At 42.8% G+C, this 18,807-nt stretch overlaps 2 protein-coding genes across 5 annotated transcripts in view; one reads left to right on the top strand and one right to left on the bottom strand.

The window, feature by feature from the left end:
* LOC121853239 (serine/arginine repetitive matrix protein 1-like) overlaps positions 1 to 18,807 on the bottom strand; it is a 40,105-nt gene that overhangs the window by 2,497 nt on the left and 18,801 nt on the right. Inside the window, exons 3-7 of one of the 3 annotated variants that reach the window (XM_042347248.1) lie at positions 10,183 to 10,241; positions 3,162 to 3,268; positions 2,883 to 3,008; positions 1,814 to 1,957; positions 817 to 1,030 (exon numbers count right to left, since the gene is read on the bottom strand). In XM_042347248.1, the coding sequence (XP_042203182.1) occupies positions 817 to 1,030; positions 1,814 to 1,957; positions 2,883 to 3,008; positions 3,162 to 3,167 (490 nt within the window). In that variant the 5' untranslated portion in view covers positions 3,168 to 3,268; positions 10,183 to 10,241. Of the gene's footprint in view, positions 1 to 816; positions 1,031 to 1,813; positions 1,958 to 2,882; positions 3,009 to 3,161; positions 3,269 to 4,057; positions 4,364 to 10,182; positions 10,242 to 18,807 lie in introns of those variants that run through there. The other 2 variants (XM_042347249.1, XM_042347250.1) reach the window with 2 other exon arrangements.
* Positions 7,707 to 12,548, top strand: LOC121853240. Of its 2 annotated transcripts, XM_042347251.1 has the most exons (4): positions 7,707 to 8,784; positions 11,399 to 11,467; positions 11,948 to 12,034; positions 12,224 to 12,548. In XM_042347251.1, the coding sequence occupies exons 1-4, from the start codon at positions 7,768 to 7,770 to the stop codon at positions 12,317 to 12,319; spliced, it is 1,269 nt and encodes a 422-aa protein (XP_042203185.1). In that variant the 5' UTR covers positions 7,707 to 7,767; the 3' UTR covers positions 12,320 to 12,548. The 2 variants fall into 2 exon arrangements, with proteins under 2 accessions (XP_042203185.1, XP_042203186.1); XM_042347252.1 differs by lacking the exon at positions 11,948 to 12,034.

The following is an 18,807-nucleotide window of genomic DNA, read 5'->3' as shown; positions in this document are numbered from 1 at the left end:
AAAATATTTTTTAACCTTTTAAAACGATAAAACAATAAAAAAATAAGAAAGGAAACTATATATCGACCCTCTAGAAACTTCCCTGACCACACAGAGGGAGGGGGGGGGATGCTTGTGGTCCCTCGGCATTTAGCAGCTATTTTTAGCTCGCCTTTGTGTCCATGTGGCCAATAATGTATGTGTTTACTGATATAAATACTTACTTGCTGTAAATAATTCATTTAGAATCTTTTATTTGCATAATTTTTCATAAAAAAGTGCTTGACAACACTCACCAGTCGGTCGCCAGTCTGTCTGGCTGTCTTTGTGTTTGGTAGGGCAAGTAATGCATAAAATAATAATAATTCCACAAATAAATACATTTATAACACAATCATAACATTGTTTTACAGTAATACTACCCTACAATACAACTACGCAACTTTTATCAATATTACTTTGATACAACATGCTAAAATAGACAAACAATGAAAATGAAACAAACAAAAGAAGGTAATTATGTTCAGGAAGCTTCCCTGTGGCCGAGTGTATGGCGTGAGAGGCAAATAGTCACACTGGAACCTGATAACCCGCGCTGGGCATTAAACAGTGGCGGGAATAAGGGCGCGTTCTGGAACGTCACAGGAGCTGGTCAGACGTTCTGGAACGTCACCTACACTACACTACACACCTGGACCTTACCTACACTACACACCTGAACCTTACCTACACTACATTACACACCTGGGCGTTACCTACACTACACTACACACCTGGACCTTACCTACACTACACACCTGGACCTTACCTACACTACACTACACACCTGGGCCTTACCTTGCCAAGATTTGATCACCTGAGGGGTCCCTAGTAGTCTACTTTCAGACATCTTCTTGTAAAACGTCTGATTCATGAGCTTGATTTCAGACATGTTAGCGGAGATCACTAATGGTTTCGCCAGACGCAGGAAACATTGCCCGTAGTGTCCTAGACCAGCGCCAAGATCCCCAACTGTAGACCAACTAAAGATGTCCTCCAGTCCCGCACATAACTATAAAAGCACACATGTAGTATGTATGGGTTCATACAAAGGAGTGTTAGTTACAAGACTAGCGAGGTCATCCTAAAACTGTATCTTGCTCTTGTGAGACCACACCTGGATTACGCAGTTCAGTTCTGGTCACCGTATTACAGAATGGATATAGAATCCTTGGAAAGAATTCAGAGGAGAATGACAAGACTAATCCCGGGCATTAGGAACCTTGAGTATAGAGACAGGTTAAAGCATCTTAATTTGCACTCCCTCGAGAGACGTAGAGCGAGGGGCGACCTGATAGAGGTGTATAAGTGGAAGACAGGGCTAAACAAAGGGGACATTACAAAGGTACTCAAACTATCCAACCAGGAGCGAACTCGTAACAATGGTTTTAAATTAGACAAATTTAGATTTAGGCGTGAAATAGGTAAACACTGGTTTGGAAACAGAGTAGTGGATGAGTGGAACAAGTTACCAAATATCATCATTAACTCGAATACGCTGAATTGCTTCAAAAATAGGTTGGATGCTCATATGAGCAATAGGGGTTGGGTGTAAACGGGACTGCCCAGTATGGGCCAATAGGCCCGCTGCAGTTTCCTCCATTCTTATGTTCTTATGTTCTTATATACACACACACACACACACACACACACTCAGTAGGTTTACATGATCGTCGACACACTTTCGAAAGCAATCAGACATACCTACCCCCCCCTCTCTCTTCACGTTACTACCTACCCCCCCTCTCTCTTCACGTTACTACCCACCCCCCCCCCCTCTCTCTCTTCACGTTACCTTAGCACTCCAGAGATAGTTCCCACCGACCAATAATTTATTCTTGTCAATACAGAATCCACCAGAGGGCAGCACCTGTTTTGCTGCACAGTGCATCTTGTTAATCATAATTCGGTTCCTCTGAGTTGCTTCCATAACCTTTTTCTGTGGAAGGTAGATTAGATTTGGTTAGGTTAGCTTAGGTTAGGTTAAGTTATGTTAGCTTAGGTTAGGTTAGGTTGCAAGTTGGGTTGGGTCGGGTTGGGTTGAGTAATTGCATAAATCTTGAAATAATTAGATAAGTTTATGCTGGATAACTAAGGGTATAATCTTAAAGGCATGGATGGATGGATGGATGGGTGGATGGATGGATGGATGGATGGGTGGATGGATGGATGGATGGATGGATGGATGGATGGATGGATGGATGGATGGATGGATGGATGGATGGGTGGATGGATGGGTGGATGGATGGGTGGATGGATGGACGGATGGATGGATGGGTGGATGGATGGATGGGTGGATGGATGGATGGATGGGTGGAAAAAGAAACGGACAGACAAATGAATACAAGACAAAAAGTTATAAATCTAGTCAATATAATCCTCTGCTTTTTGTAGTGGGAGCATAATAAAAAGACAGTCATACAGTCACTCAACAGTCACTCAATACAGTCACTTATCACAGTCACTCATAATAGCTTCTTAGAACAGTCACTCAGAGAAGACACTCAATGCAACTACTCAACACAGTCACTCAACAGTCACTCAATACAGTCACTTATCACAGTCACTCATAATAGCTTCTTAGAACAGTCACTAAGAGAAGACACTCAATGCAACTACTCAACACAGTCACTCAACAGTCACTCAATACAGTCACTTATCACAGTCACTCATAATAGCTTCTTAGAACAGTCACTCAGAGAAGACACTCAATGCAACTACTCAACACAGTCACTCAACAGTCACTCAATACAGTCACTTATCACAGTCACTCATAATAGCTTCTTAGAACAGTCACTCAGAGAAGACACTCAATGCAACTACTCAACACAGTCACTCAACAGTCACTCAATACAGTCACTCACCAGTTCTTCCTTGAATCCATCGTTGTTCTCAGTAACATGGAACATCGTTGAACTACTCCTGATGTTCTGGTGGACGATTACGAGTACTAGAACTGGTACTACCACACAGGACACTTTTAGGAACAACTGTATGAGAGAGAGAGAGAGAGAGAGAGAGAGAGAGAGAGAGAGAGAGAGATTAATAATAATAATAATAATAATAATAATAATAATAATAATAATAATAATAATAAAAATAATAATAATAATAATAATAATAAATATATAATAAATAATTACATGCATTATTTGCCAGCGTTAACAGCACCGGAAGTGAGAGGAGACAGCAGGAGTTCTCTTACAGCAGTCAAGACACAGGTTGTGCAGCAATGGACACAGCAGCGGTCCTGTAATAATAATAATAATAATAATGCCATTGAACAGCTGAAGTATACGTACCATGACGTTAACCTGGTCTAACACTAATTTAATCTAAAGCTAAATTTTTTAAGCCTAGCCGGGGGGGGGGGGATAATAATAATAATAATAATAATAATAATAATAATAATAATAATAATAACAATAATAATAATAATAATAATAATAATAATAATAATAATAACAATAATAATAATAATAATAATAATAATAATAATTTAATAAATAAATAAATATAAAAAGGAAAAAAAAGAACAAGTGTATCAAGCAGTATTCAGTAGTATGTTGTGTTGTCATTAGTAAAAGAAACATACATACAAGTACAGAGACAGGTTAAAGCATCTTAACCTGTACTCCCTCTAGAGACGTAGAGTGAGGGGCGACCTGATCAATGTGTATAAACGGAAGTCAGGGCTAAACAAAGGTGATATAACAAAGGTACTCAAACTATCCATCCAGGAGCGAACTCGTAACAATGGTTTAGATTCAGGCGCGGGATAGGTAAACATTGGTTTGGAAATAGAGTAGTGGATGAGTGGAACAAGTTACCAAATATCATCTTTAACTCGAACACGCTGGATATCTTCGACCATAAGGTGGACGGATATATGAGCGATAGGGGGCTAGGTGTACACAGGCTGCTTAGTATGAGCCAATATGCCCGCTGCAGTTTCCTCCATTCTTATGTTATTATGTTCTTTTGTAAGCTAACACTTTACCTAAAGTACTCTATTTACACTTAATTTACATTTACATACCTGTGGAAGAGTGATGAGATGAGCAGGTATGCACGGCTGTTACCCAGGTGAGTACACGTAGTCAACTGAAGGGAAAGACGAGAGAATCCGTGCATTCTGTAAAACACGCACCCTCATGGCAACGTCACACTTGCCATATTTATTCCTCATTTTCCACAAGTTATCATCTTTTCCAGAGTGTATCGCCCAGAGTAATATTTCTACCTGACTGTATGCTGTTAATGACGAGAGAGAGCAAGCACACCTGTTCCTTCACTCAGCAGGTGTGGGGAGAGTATAGTGTCCTGCACAGTGTTCTCTTTAAAGGGGTTACACTTTATAGGTAAGGATAATAATAATAAATAATAATAATTATTATTAACAGTTTATTGAGAAAGTTCAGCAGTCCGATGGCTGAAAATATACATTGGACAAAAATTGAATTGAATTGAAACAGTTTATTTAGCCAGAAAAACACAGATACAGAGTGGATAATAATAACAATATTAACATAGATGAGCCATGGAAGTATTATGTAACATTTAGTATCATCTGGAATAGTACAACAGCACGTGGCACCTCAGCGTGAGTGCGTTGCACCTGAGTGTACCCTAGGTGGCACCCTAGCGTGCACTTGGTGTGTGCAATAATAATAATAATAATAATTAACGGTTTATTGAAAGAGCCTGGCAGCCAGAAGGCTGAAAATATACAGTTACATATTTGGGGAATGGGTTACGAATTACAAATAATATACAAGTAACATAAGTGATACAAATAAGATATATAATAACTAGATGGGGAAAAGCTCAAACTACAGTGCATTTCAACATAGTGACAGTGCAAGAAGTAGTATTTACTGGGAGTGAATACACTGGTTTATTACAAGTTATTGATAATTTTTACAATGGTTGGGACTGGGCTGTTCTTATAGCGATCAGTTCGTGCACGTATGGGCTGGATGCGGTTGTGGTGTCGAACAGCAATTCTCGGGCTAGGGATCTCAGGTGGTAGTAGGAGCCGGTGTCGAGAATGGTGCAGAAGCTTCTTACCAAATTTGCAGATGAGTTCGTGGTGATGGTCAGCGAGAGTCGAGAGGGTCAGTGTGTTGAGCGCTTCTTGATATGTGGAGTAGGAAGGGGAGAGAATAATCTTGCATGCCCTCTTTTGCACTTTTTCTAGGTGTTTACGTTGTGTGGCATTTAGGGAGGAAGACCATGTGTGTGTGTGTGTGCCGGCTCTCACCTGTCCACCACCGCGGATATCGATGAAAAAATTCAACATCGGATCAGATGTGCTTGGCAGAACACCATCCAAGAAGGTGTCAATACTTTCGAGTTAGCCTGACTGCAAACCGAGGCAAACGAAAGCCAACGCCGGAAATACGTTGCCGCCGCCCCTCCCGCACCAGATGTAGCCCTACACATGTGCAATATCTGTGAACGACACTGCCGGTCCTGTATCGGCCACTTGAGTCACCTCAGAACTCACCAACGAAGGTGACATCCTTAATAACTCATGTCATTTTATTATAGCTGGATGATCGTCATACTTGATTCCGAGTGACAGCAAAGTACCAGTAGTGTGTGTGTGTAACAATAATAAAAATAATTAACGATTTATTAAAAAAGTTCTGCAGCCCGAAGGCTGAAAATATACATTGGACATAAATGACTTATTACATACATTGGTGGTTTAACAAAAGCCTTCATTAGAGAAAGGTAAAGGAACATACAGTGAACATACAGATTAATGTAGGTGTTCAACAGCAAACACGTAGTGCAGTAACTCCCTCCCAGATGGTGTTAGGAGGGACCTCACGTGATGTAGTAGTTCCCTCACAGATGGTGTGATGAGGGACTTGACGCGGTGTAGTAATTCCCTCACAGATGGTGTTATGAGGGGCCTGACTTGGTGTAGTAATTCCTTCACAGATGGTGTTATGAGGGGCCTGACGTGGTGTAGTAATTCCTTCACAGATGGTGTTATGAGGGGCCTGACGTGGTGTAGTAATTCCTTCACAGATGGTGTTATGAGGGGCCTGACGTGGTGTAGTAATTCCCTCACAGATGGTGTGATGAGGGACTTGACGCGGTGTAGTAATTCCCTCACAGATGGTGTTATGAGGGGCCTCACGTGGTGTAGTAATTCCCTCACAGATGGTGTTATGAGGGGCCTCACGTGGTGTAGTAATTCCTGTATGTATATTATGTATGTGCTCCATTTATATACACTATTTATTCAGCCTAGCAAGCAGCGTGTGGCAATGTATTTACCATGTCCCACACGCTTAATTAATGTGCCTGGCGACATATGGAAGCTGCTAATGTATCACTTACCACATGTCGCCCGAAAGGCTAGTTGACCCCGATACAGAGTAAGGAGCGCCACCTTCCTTGTGTACATATCTGTTTATCCAGTAAATAGAACCTACGAAAACTCTACAGGTGTTTGTGTTCGCTCCTGTAGATAGAACTTGATACCTAGAACACATGCAATTCCCTCACAGATGGTGTTATGAGGGGCCTCACGTGGTGTAGTAACTCCCTCACAGATGGTGTTATGAGGGACCTGACGTGGTATAGTAATTCCCTCACAGATGATGTTATGAGGGGCCTCACGTGGTGTAGTAATTCCCTCACAGATGGTGTTATATGAGTGAGGTGTGGTCCCAGTCCTTCCTACTGTAGACGGATTAACACATCTCTGATTGTTGTTGGGTCTCACGGGCCGTTATCACTGGGTACCTGGGACCTCACTGTGTGAAGGTTAAGTTGGGTACGACTGTTACTGTTGAGTTGTTCTCACTGACTTACGCACTGTTCACCACTGTTCACCTCTGTTTAACACTGGTTCCATTCCTTTCCTAAATGAAATTGTAACTTCTGGCGAGAACTTGTTGATATTTCGGTGGGGAGGAGGGTTCAGGGAGGGCGTTGGTATGGGCCAACATAACAGTTGACCTGGCTGCTCCCAGAGGAGCGCCAGGTGCGTCTTGACCCTTCGGTGGTCAAGGAGTGTGTGTGTGTGTGTGTCTAAGGTAGATATTTACATTGAATCAGGATTCTAATCTAACTTAACCCAATTTAACGTAACCTAATTTAACTTAATCAAACTTGACTTAACCTAAATTAAACCTAATCTAACTTCACCTATTCTAACCTAACCAAAGCAACCAAAGTCCATGTTGAAATGAAGAAGAGGGAATGAAACAGAAGACTAAACGAGATAACCTTTCAAAAAACCTAATCACTTGAGGCGGCCAGCATAGGTCTTGCCACCAACAGCACTCTCTAGGTCCATTAATGTGTGTTACTGAGGGATTTACAAAGCACTTTATATATGACAGCGGTTACGGTGTTATCACCCTCTCTGTGTGCCATGGGTGTAGCTGCTGCTGTGGGTGTGGGGGAGAAGGGGGAGTGTGGGGTGAAGAGGGAAGGGGAGGGGGATAAGTGGGAGACGAGTAACCACACACACAAGAACGACACGAAGCCTGTCATCATAACACGTAACATTACCTGGTCCTGATACACCTTGGATCACGTAAGGCAACATCTCATAGTGTGTGATTTTCTACACCGAGGGAGATGATAAACACAAAGTTCTAGAGATAACGAGTCAACGAGTCATTAGTTTATCAAAAGTTCTGACTCCGTGAGATATGAGATTGAGAGGCTCAGAAACTGTGTTCAGACAAAATCAATAAGTTGGAACAGTCGGGTATAAATATGGTGAGGTGTCTACTGGCGGTGGTGGGCGTCCTACGGATGTTTGGAGGGTTTCCTTACACTTGGAATTCCTCCTCGTCTCCTACTTTCACCAGGAGGACGTACCTGGTCGCATGGAGTGTGATTTGTGGCCTCCTTGCCGCCGTGTTGGTATTCCTCCCTGTGTCCCTCCATAAGGCAGATTTCCCCGTCTTAAGCAAGGAGACGCGTAGGACGTCCCTCACCATCTCAGTTAACATTTCGTGGATAACTGTCGCAGCTCTGCTTAGCCACACCATCTGTCACCATACCAAACTGTGTAAGCTGCTTCAGTCTGTATGTCAACTACCTTTCGTCGGTCATCAACAAGGTTTCAGTAAAACAGGATTAGTTGTTTGTGTCTCAACACTGTTAGTTGTGGCTGTATGTCAAGCCGGCAACTTGATGGTGGGTTTGCTTTTTCACGAAAATGTGCCCCCAGTAGTCAGAACTCTCCTGCTTGTGAGAAAGTTCACCGTTGACAATGTCGCATATATTGTTCCACTCTTGTTCCACTTAACGCTCACACTCTTGGCAAGATCACTCAAGATCGCCTCGTGTACTTGGCTCTTTCCTTCGTCACCACACAAGATGGAGTGCGACCCAGAAGCTCCTGTAGTAATAACACATGAAGACCAGACCAACACCTCCTGTGGTTATATCGCTTTATCAAGGCAGGAAGACCCGACAACTTTTATATTCATCCAGAACGAGTCTACTTCACAAGAAACCTTCCATGAACTGAGCCTCACAGACATCAGGATGATGAGGAACTATGTGCTCACCTTCAACGTGGTTCTGGAAGACCTCCTGGGGTACTTCCAGTTGCCTGTGTTGGTGTTGTTGTTCAACGACTTGGTGCTCATCACCACCAGGAGTTACCTGCTCATCGTCAATGATACCAACATCTTTACTGAGTGTCTGAGTATCATCTTTGGCTCAGCGAGTTTCACGAGGACGTTACTGCTCATCATCTCCCCGAGATACATTGTAAAGCAGGTAAGTGGCGCTTACCTGCGTGCTGGAGAACCGCTGTGTTAAGTAATATTGTTGTGTGTGTGTGTGTGTGTGTTACCTTGACAACCGCCCTCTGGTGTACAGAGGAGTCACAGCCTGGCGTCACTGTGTCTCCGGCAGTGAAGGCTCCACCACGAAGTACACCGAGTGGCACCATAAAAGGAAACGCCGAGAACATTGTCTTAATGTTACTATGGTTTGTCGAGATTTGAGGCAGAGGAGTGAGTTTGGTGCCTGTGTATAAGACCAAATTTGATTTTGTTTATCATACTAGTTGCTCTGTTTTGTGTGTACATGTGGTGCAGTAGTAGTAACAGCATAGTTGTACACATAGACACAAGCAGTACAGCAGCACAGTTGTTCATAAAGACAACAACTTAGCAGCGGCGACAACAGCCTACCTGGACAGTGTGAGTGTTCCAGGATGAAGGTGGTGTCGTGTCTGCTGCTGGTGACGAGCGTCCTGCGGGTGTTTGGGGGGTTCCCTTACACCTGGACCTCCTCCTCACCTCCCAAATTCATCCGGCGGAAGTGTCTGGTGGCGTGGACTGTGACCTACACGCTACTAGCCACTGGTCTAGTGGTCATCTCCCTCACACACTTCCACTTCCAGGACTTTGGAGTTACTAAACTGATCATGAAAAACACCTTGAACGTGCTGAATAAATCTTGGCTGTTCTCTATCTTCTGTTTGATCGTCTACTCGTCTTACCGACACACCGACTTGGTACAGATCCTGGAATGTCTGTTCAGGATGTCTGTGTCGCCACCCCACCGCTACCGCCTTGGAAAGAACGAAGTGGCCATAGTTGTATGTGCTTTGACGTTGGCTGTGTTGCATCACGTCGCGTTTCTGGTCCTCCAACTGTGTATCATCGACTGTATGGCATTGGAGAGCTCCATTATCTTCATGGTATGTGAAATCTTCCTGGACGCCATAATGTTTATGTTTCCTCTCCTGCTGTATCTCGTGTTTAAACTAGCGGCATGTGTCTTAGACCACAGAGTGTTCCTTTGTTCCTGCTGCACTAACACAAACAGAGAGACTCACCAAACTACACCAGGAGACCATGAGATAAATATCATCCCACACTACTCATTCCTTCCTCACCATAAGACGAAACCTACCCTACCAGCCCACACACCGACAGAAGCTACTAACTGCGCAGAACTACTCGGTGGTCACCATATTACTACACAGGATCTTACTGACCTGAGGAACTACATCTTCGACTACAACACCATCTTAGAGAAACTGGTTACCTACGTGCAGTTCCCGGTAGTGGTGATGCTGGTGAATGAGATGCTTTACCTTACCATTACCAGTTACTTCGTCATCACGGGAGACACCACCATCGCCTCCTTATGGACAGGACTTACCTTCAGTTTAGCTAGTTTCCTTCGCCTGGCGTTAACAGTCACGTCACCACAACACGTTACTGCCAAGGTATGGAAAAATATCTTTTGTGAGATAGATAGATAGATAGATAGATCAGAGCATCGTCCACATATCTGAGGGTTGGCGACCACAGTCCTCCTCTCTAAACGTTCTCAGGCTGTTTTTACCACCCCATTATGCCACCCCAACCACCCATGTCACCGCCCCAACCACCCATGTCACCTCCACTAACACCATGTCACCGCCACTAACACCATGTCAACGCCATTAACACCCATGTCAACGCCACTAACACCATGTCAACGCCACTAACACCCATGTCAACGCCACTAACACCATGTCACCGCCACTAACACCATGTCAACGCCATTAACACCCATGTCACCTCCACTAACACCATGTCACCGCCACTAACACCATGTCAACGCCACTAACACCCATGTCAACGCCACTAACACCATTTCAACGCCACTAACACCCATGTCAACGCCACTAACACCATGTCAACGCCACTAACACCATGTCAACGCCACTAACACCATGTCAACGCCACTAACACCATGTCACCGCCACTAACACCATGTCACCGCCACTAACACCATGTCACCGCCACTAACACCATGTCAACGCCACTAACACCATGTCAACGCCACTAACACCATGTCAACGCCACAACACCATGTCACCGCCACTAACACCATGTCACCGCCACTAACACCATGTCACCGCCACTAACACCCATGTCAACGCCACTAACACCATGTCACCGCCACTAACACCATGTCACCGCCACTAACACCATGTCAACGCCACTAACACCCATGTCAACGCCACTAACACCATTTCAACGCCACTAACACCCATGTCAACGCCACTAACACCATGTCAACGCCACTAACACCATGTCAACGCCACTAACACCATGTCAACGCCACTAACACCATGTCAACGCCACTAACACCATGTCACCGCCACTAACACCATGTCACCGCCACTCAACACCATGTCACCGCCACTAACACCATGTCAACGCCACTAACACCATGTCAACGCCACTAACACCATGTCAACGCCACTAACACCATGTCACCGCCACTAACACCATGTCACCGCCACTAACACCATGTCAACGCCACTAACACCATGTCAACGCCACTAACACCATGTCAACGCCACTAACACCATATCAATTTACAGAGGCAAGACATCGCACGACGCCTCCGTAGGTACAAGATGAATCCTGTTCCACCCTCAGTAAAGGAGGAGGTGAGTGTTGCTTCCTTGACCTGACATGACCTGATATGACCTAAGATGACCTGAGATGACCTCAGATGACCTGAGATAGCTTGAAGTGTCCTACGTCTTAAGCTGACTTGTAGTGACTGACAGTGACCTAACATGACCTGTAGTGACTGACAATGACCTAACGTGACCTGTAATGACTGACAGTGACCTAACGTGACCTGTAGTGACTGACAGTGACCTAACGTGACCTGTAGTGACTGACAGTGACCTAACGTGACCTGTAGTGACTGACAGTGACCTAACGTGACCTGTAGTGACTGACAGTGACCTAACGTGACCTGTAGTGACTGACAGTGACCTAACGTGACCTGTAGTGACTGATAGTGACCTAACGTGACGTGCTGTGAGTGAAAATAACTTAAGATGACTTATAGTGAGTGAAAATGACTTAACCTAACCAAACCTAACCAAACCTAACCTGAGTTGTCCTTTGTGTCTTAGGCTGGTCACGTGATCACGGCCCTGGAGGACAGTCCTACGTTCACCATCTACGGTCTCTTTGTCCTTGACCGTCATTGTCTTCTGTCCGTGAGTTTATTGTTATTCATTAAAGTTTAGTTAGGTTAGGTTAGGTTAAGTTAGTTTAGTGTGTGTGTGTGGATAAAATAATCAGGTAAGTACAGTATAGAAGGCACAGGTATAAATCAGGTACAGGTGTGGTATAGATCCAAGTAGATGTCAGGTATAGGTACAAGTGATTACAATCTTGTATTTCAGATCGCCAGCTTCGTGACCACCTATGCCATCATCGCCTACCAGCTGGAGATAGGCGAGAATACCACTACCAATACCACCACAACCACCTGCCTGTAACACGACACTCTGCCAGCTGTACTCTACCACCACCGCCAGCTGTACTCTACTTCCACCAGCTGTACTCTACCACCACCACCAGCTGTACTCTACTTCCACTAGCTGTACTCTACCACAACCACCAGCTGTAATTTCTACTATCACCGCCAGCTGTACTCTCTACTTCCACCAGCTGTACTCTACCACCACCACCAGCTGCTACTACCACCACCACCAGCTGTACTCTACTATCACCGCCAGCCACCACTTCCACCAGCTACCTACCACCAGCTGTACTATCACCGCCAGCTGTACTCTACTTCCACCAGCTGTACTCTACCACCACCACCAGCTGTACTCTACTATCACCGCCAGCTGTACTTACTACCACCAGCTGTACTCACTATCACCGCCAGCTGTACTCTACCACCACCACCAGCTGTACTCTACTATCACCGCCAGCTGTACTCTACTTCCACCACCAGCTGTACTCTACCACCACCACCACCAGCTGTACTACCACCACCAGCTGTACTCTACCACCACCACCAGCTGTACTCTACCACCACCACCAACTGTACTCTACCACCACCACCAGCTGTACTCTACCACCACCACCAGCTGTACTCTACCACCACCACCACCAGCTGTACTCTACCACCACCACCAGCTGTACTCTACCACCACCACTCATCAAACAACTACCTCACTCATTACCAACTTCATAAACAACAAGTCTACTATCGTCTGTTTGCCTCCATTCTCTATAATGTCTTGTGATAGTGATGGCGTATAATAGGTGAATTATCGATTATACCAAGTTATTATCAGTTATTCATGACGCTTGTTTGTAGTAATTATCTTTCTCTCTCTTTCTCTTTATCTTCGTCTGTCTGTGTGTTTCTCGGTATCCGGCTTTTTTCTGTATTAACAATGGATATATCAATCACCCGAATGGATAATTGGGTCAACAGTGGTGAAAATTGTTAAATTTAAAATATATATAAGATTGTCAAGTCTTAATAAATAATATATTAGTTACCCAAAAAACGTTTTTTCTTATGTATTCACCAGAGAAAATTTATATATGGGTAACTTATTCATTTTATAGAATGTTATTGAAATTAAATAAATATATATATAATCTCACTAATTTAGCATTTGATATAATAATAATAATTATAATAATAATAATAATAATAATAATAATAATAATAATAAAAAATAATAGTTGAAATTTAATAAACAATTTACAGGTACAGTTACAACGTGTAATAATAATAATAATAATTAACGGTTTATTGAAAAAGTTCTGCAGCCCGAAGGCTGAAAATATACATTGGACATAAATGACTTATTACATACATTGGTGGTTTAACAAAAGCCTTCATTAGAGAAAGGTAAAGGAACATACAGTGAACATACAGATTAATGTAGGGTTGTACGTGTTGAACAGCAAATACGTAGTGTAGTAACAAAGAAGAATGACAAAAATGATCCATAATATTAGAAACCTTCCATATGAAGAAAGACTGAAAAGCTTAGGCTTACATTCATTAGAGAGGCGTAGAGTTAGGGGAGATATGATAGAGGTGTACAAGTGGGTAAGTGGGATTAACAAGGGTAAAATGGAAGATGTTCTGAAGCTCAGTAATAACGAAATAACTAGAACAAATGGCTTTAAATTAGATAAATTCCGATTCAGAAAGGATATAGGCAAGCACTGGTTTGGTAATAGAGTTGTGGATATGTGGAATAGGCTACCGAGTGCTATAGTAGGATCGGGGACGCTAAGGAGCTTCAAGACGAAGTTGGATAGGCACATGGAAGTGCTGGGATGGGTGTGAAAGGGATCTGCCCTGCATGGGCCAGTCGGCCTCCTGCAGTATCCCACTTTCTTATGTTCTTATGTTAGGAGGGACCTCACGTGGTGTAGTAATTCCCTCACAGATGGTGTTATGGGGGACCTCACGTGGTGTAATTACCTCACAGATGGTGTTATGAGGGTCCTTACGTGGTGTAGTAATTCCCTCACAGATGGTGTTATTAGGGACCTGACGGTGTGGTAATTCCCTCACAGATGGTGTTATGAGGGACCTCACGTGGTGTAATTACCTCACAGATGGTGTTATGAGGGACCTCACGTGGTGTAGTAATTCCTTCACAGATGGTGTTATGAGGGTCCTCACGTGGTGTAGTAATTCCCTCACAGATGGTGTGATGAGGGACTTGACGTGGTGTAGCAATTCCCTCACATATGGTGTTATGAGGGACATGTGGTGTAGTAATTCCCTCACAGATGGTGTTATATGAGTGAGGTTTGGTCCCAGGCCTTCCTATCGTAGACGGATTAACACATCGCTGGTTATCATGGGCCGTTATCACTGGGTACCTGGGACCTCACTGTGTGAAGGTTAACTTGGGTACAACTGTTACTGTTGAGTTGTTCTCACTGACTTAAGCACTGTTCACCACTGTTCACCTCTGTTTAACACTGGTTCCATTCCTTTCCTAAATGAAATTGTAACTTCTGGCGAGAACTTGTTGATATTCCGGTGGGGAGGAGGGTTCAGGGGAGGGGGTTGGTATGGGCCAACTTAACAGTTGACCTGGCTGCTCCGAGAGGAGCGCCAGGTACGTCTTGACCCTTCGGTGGTCAAGGATGTAGTGTGTGTGTGTGTGTGTGTGTGTGTGTGTGTGTGTGTGTGTGTGTGTGTGTGTGTGTGCGTCATGTATGTGGCAAATTATATAACAATTTGGTCAGTAATGTAAAGAAATACATAAAAAATAGTTAAAAAAATCGTTGGTTCACCTTATTATAACACATCACAACACCTCACAACACATCACAAAACACCACAGCACTTCACAACACATCTCAACACGTCATAACACATCACAACACAACACGTCATAACACATCACAAAACACCACAGCACTTCACAACACTTCACAACCCATCATAACACACATCACAACACATCACAACACACCACAACACGTCATAACACATCACAAACCATCACAACACACCACAACGCACATCACAACTACTCACAGTACTTCACAACATATCACAACATATCGTAACACATTAGAACATAAGAACATAAGAAAGTGGGATACAGCAGGAGGCCGACTGGCCCATACAGGGCAGATCCCTTTCACACCCATCCCAGCACTTCCATGTGCCTATCCAACTTCGTCTTGAAGCTCCCTAGCGTCCCCGATCCTACTACAGCACTCGGTAGCCTATTCCACATATCCACAACTCTATTACCAAACCAGTGCTTGCCTATATCCTTTCTGAATCGGAATTTATCTAATTTAAAGCCATTTGTTCTAGTTATTTCGTTATTACTGAGCTTCAGAACATCTTCCATTTTACCCTTGTTAATCCCACTTACCCACTTGTACACCTCTATCATATCTCCCCTAACTCTACGCCTCTCTAATGAATGTAAGCCTAAGCTTTTCAGTCTTTCTTCATATGGAAGGTTTCTAATATTATGGATCATTTTTGTCATTCTTCTTTGTACTCTCTCCAAAGAATCTATGTCCATTCTATAATAAGGACACCAGAACTGAACCGCATAATCCATGTGTGGCCTCACTAATGCTAGGTAAAGTTTCAAGATAACGTCAGCAGTTCTGTTACTCACAGACCTAGATATGGAACCCAAGAATCCTGTTTGCCTTGTTGCGAACGCTAATACATTGTTTTCTAGGTTTCAAGTCGTTGCTAACAAATACACCTAGATCTTTTTTCACAAACTGAGTTTTCTATTTCCGTGTTACCTAGTTTATACTTAACGTTTGTATTCGTCTTCCCTATCTGTAGTACCTTGCATTTATCAGTATTAAAATTCATTTGCCAGTCTACTGACCACTCATGTAAGGTATCTAGATCTCTTTGAAGGTGTTCAAAGTCACTGTCTGAATTTATCACTCTCCCCATTTTGGTATCATCTGCAAATTTACTAATCCTACTAGTTATGCCTAAATCAAGATCATTACGAATATAACAAACAGCAGAGGGCCTAATACAGATCCCTGGGGAACTCCGCTGGACCGCACCCAGTCTGACTTTAATCCATTTATGCTGACTCTTTGTTTCCTACCAGTTAACCATGACCTAATCCATTTTAATACTGATCCACCTATTCCATGTGCTTCTACCTTCCTTATCAATCTCTCATGAGGGACTCTATCGAATGCTTTACTGAAATCTAAATAAATTATATCATATGACTTATCATTATCTACCGCTTCAAATACTTCTGAGAAAAAGCTAAGCAAATTTGTGAGACAAGAACGTCCCTGGGTGAACCAGTGCTGAGAAGAATGAATTAAGTTGAATGTTTCAAGGTGGCTTCTGATTTTTGTAGCAATAATTGACTCTAGCAACTTGCCTATGATTGACGTGAGACTAATGGGACGGTAATTTGATGCTATTGATTTATCACCCTTTTGAAAATCGGAACTACATTTGCAAGTTTCCAAGCTTCTGGCACTAGGCCCGATTTTAATGACTTATTAAATAAAACTGCTAATGGATTACTCAACTCATCTCTACATTCTTTTAATATTCTAGCATATACCTCGTCTGGACCAGGCGATTTATGAGGCTTCAGTTTGTTAATTACTTTAAGCACATCGTTACTAGTAATATTGATATTCATCAACATATTTTCTATACTGTCGTTATATACCTTATGAACTTCTGGAAACTGTGCTAGGTTTTCATTTGTGAATACAGAGCGAAAATGACTATTTAACGTACTACACATTTCTAACTCATCATCAGTCATTTCTCCTGTCGTAGTTTTAAGGGGACCTATTGTATCTCTAACCTTTGATTTATACAGTTGATAAAAAGCTTTGGGGTTATTTTTCGATTCGTTTGCTACCTTGATTTCATAATTTCTCTTTGCTTTCCTAATTTCTGTTTTTACCTGTCTTGTTAGGTTCTGATAGTAACCAAGTAAGTGATTTTCGCCTTTCTTAACTTTTCTATATACTCCTTTCTTTTCCCTAGAAGATCTAAGAGTCTATTATTCATCCATTTTGGTTGGTTCCGTATCGATCTGAATTTTCTTTTAGGGATGTGTTTATTTTGAGCATTATGGATTGTCGCAATAAATTGTTCATAAGTAGCTGCTAAATTAAATTCGGGGTTCTCCCGTCCTAAGTTGACAGTTTCCGGAGGTGTGGGGGGGATTAATCTTTTGACCATAGGGTCATCCCTTAGGTGGTAATTAGGGGATCTCCTCCCATAGCAAGGGCTATAATTAGCCTTCCTAAAATCCGGGATCAAGGCCGAATTTTCCTTCTTCCTGCCATCCATATTATGTTAAAATATATGGCTTTATGATCACTGTTTCCTAGTTCGTCTCCAATCCCAACATCTTTTACTAGATTTTCATTATTACTGAGAACTAAATCGAGGATATTATTTCCTCTAGTGGGCGAGTTTATGAATTGATATAAAAAACTATCTTGTACTACTTCTAGAAAATCTTCAGATTCATTATCGCTAAGTTGATTTTTCCAATCTAAGCCTGAAAAGTTGAAATCGCCTAGAATACATACATTGTTTCTATCAGATGCCTTCTTTATTTCCTCCCATAGCAATTTACCATCGTTCCTACTCAAATTAGGTGGTCTATATATAACACCAATGACTACGGATTCACTGCCCTCACCAATCTCTACCCAAATACTTTCATTGTCGCTATTTGTTTTAATGTTTGATTTATTGCAGCTTTTTAATGACACCCTGATATACACTGCTACACCGCCACCTCTCCTTCCTACTCTGTCAAATTTAAATAGGTTATATCCTGGAATATGAAATTCTGCTAAAAAATGCTTGCTGTTTGAATTTATCCATGTTTCCGTTATTGCAATTATATCTATGTTCTCTTTACTAACAATGGCCCTGAGCTGGTCCATTTTGTTACACAGGCTTCTACTATTAGTATAATAAACACTCAATATATTTCTTCCGTTTCTATCTGTTTTACATTTATTACTTTGATGTCTGTTATTATGACTAACTATATTTTCAGCATTATCTACTTCTGTTTCACTACTTCCCAGGACCTGCTTGTTTTTTGACTCCCATTTTCCCCGACCCCTCTCTACTGGCGAAACCCCCCCTTCGGAGTGACAATTTCACGCTCCAGGGATGCAGACAACGTCTTTACCCCCTCACGAGACAAGTGTACTCCGTCGCGACAGTACAGGTAGTCGTTGCCATAAAATCGTTGCCAGTCATCAATGAATGCCCAACCATTGTTTGCACAATGTTTCTCCAGTCGGCAATTAATAGCAATTGCCCTGGACAGCCATTCACGACCAACCCCTCTTCTAGGCAAGACACCACATACTATCGGGATCCCTCCCCTATCTCTAATCTTCCCCAGCGCCTCCCTATACCTCTTGAAAAGTTCCTCACTCCTAACCTTACCTATGTCGTTTCCTCCCACACTAAGACACACTACTG

The sequence above is a fragment of the Homarus americanus genome, unplaced genomic scaffold (assembly GCF_018991925.1).
Source record: "Homarus americanus isolate GMGI-L3 unplaced genomic scaffold, GMGI_Hamer_2.0 scaffold18203, whole genome shotgun sequence".
NCBI lineage: Eukaryota > Metazoa > Arthropoda > Malacostraca > Decapoda > Nephropidae > Homarus > Homarus americanus.
This window is presented reverse-complemented; position numbering and strand designations above follow the sequence as displayed.

What these genes read in the sequence shown, in the direction of transcription:
- LOC121853240 (XM_042347251.1), top strand. Translation starts at nt 7,768, where the DNA reads ATGGTGAGGTGTCTACTGGCGGTGGTGGGCGTCCTACGGATGTTTGGA. An exon ending in CGAGATACATTGTAAAGCAG is followed by an intron (nt 8,785 to 11,398) that starts GTAAGTGGCGCT and finishes ATCAATTTACAG; the next exon opens with AGGCAAGACATCGCACGACG. An exon ending in ACCGTCATTGTCTTCTGTCC is followed by an intron (nt 12,035 to 12,223) that starts GTGAGTTTATTG and finishes CTTGTATTTCAG; the next exon opens with ATCGCCAGCTTCGTGACCAC.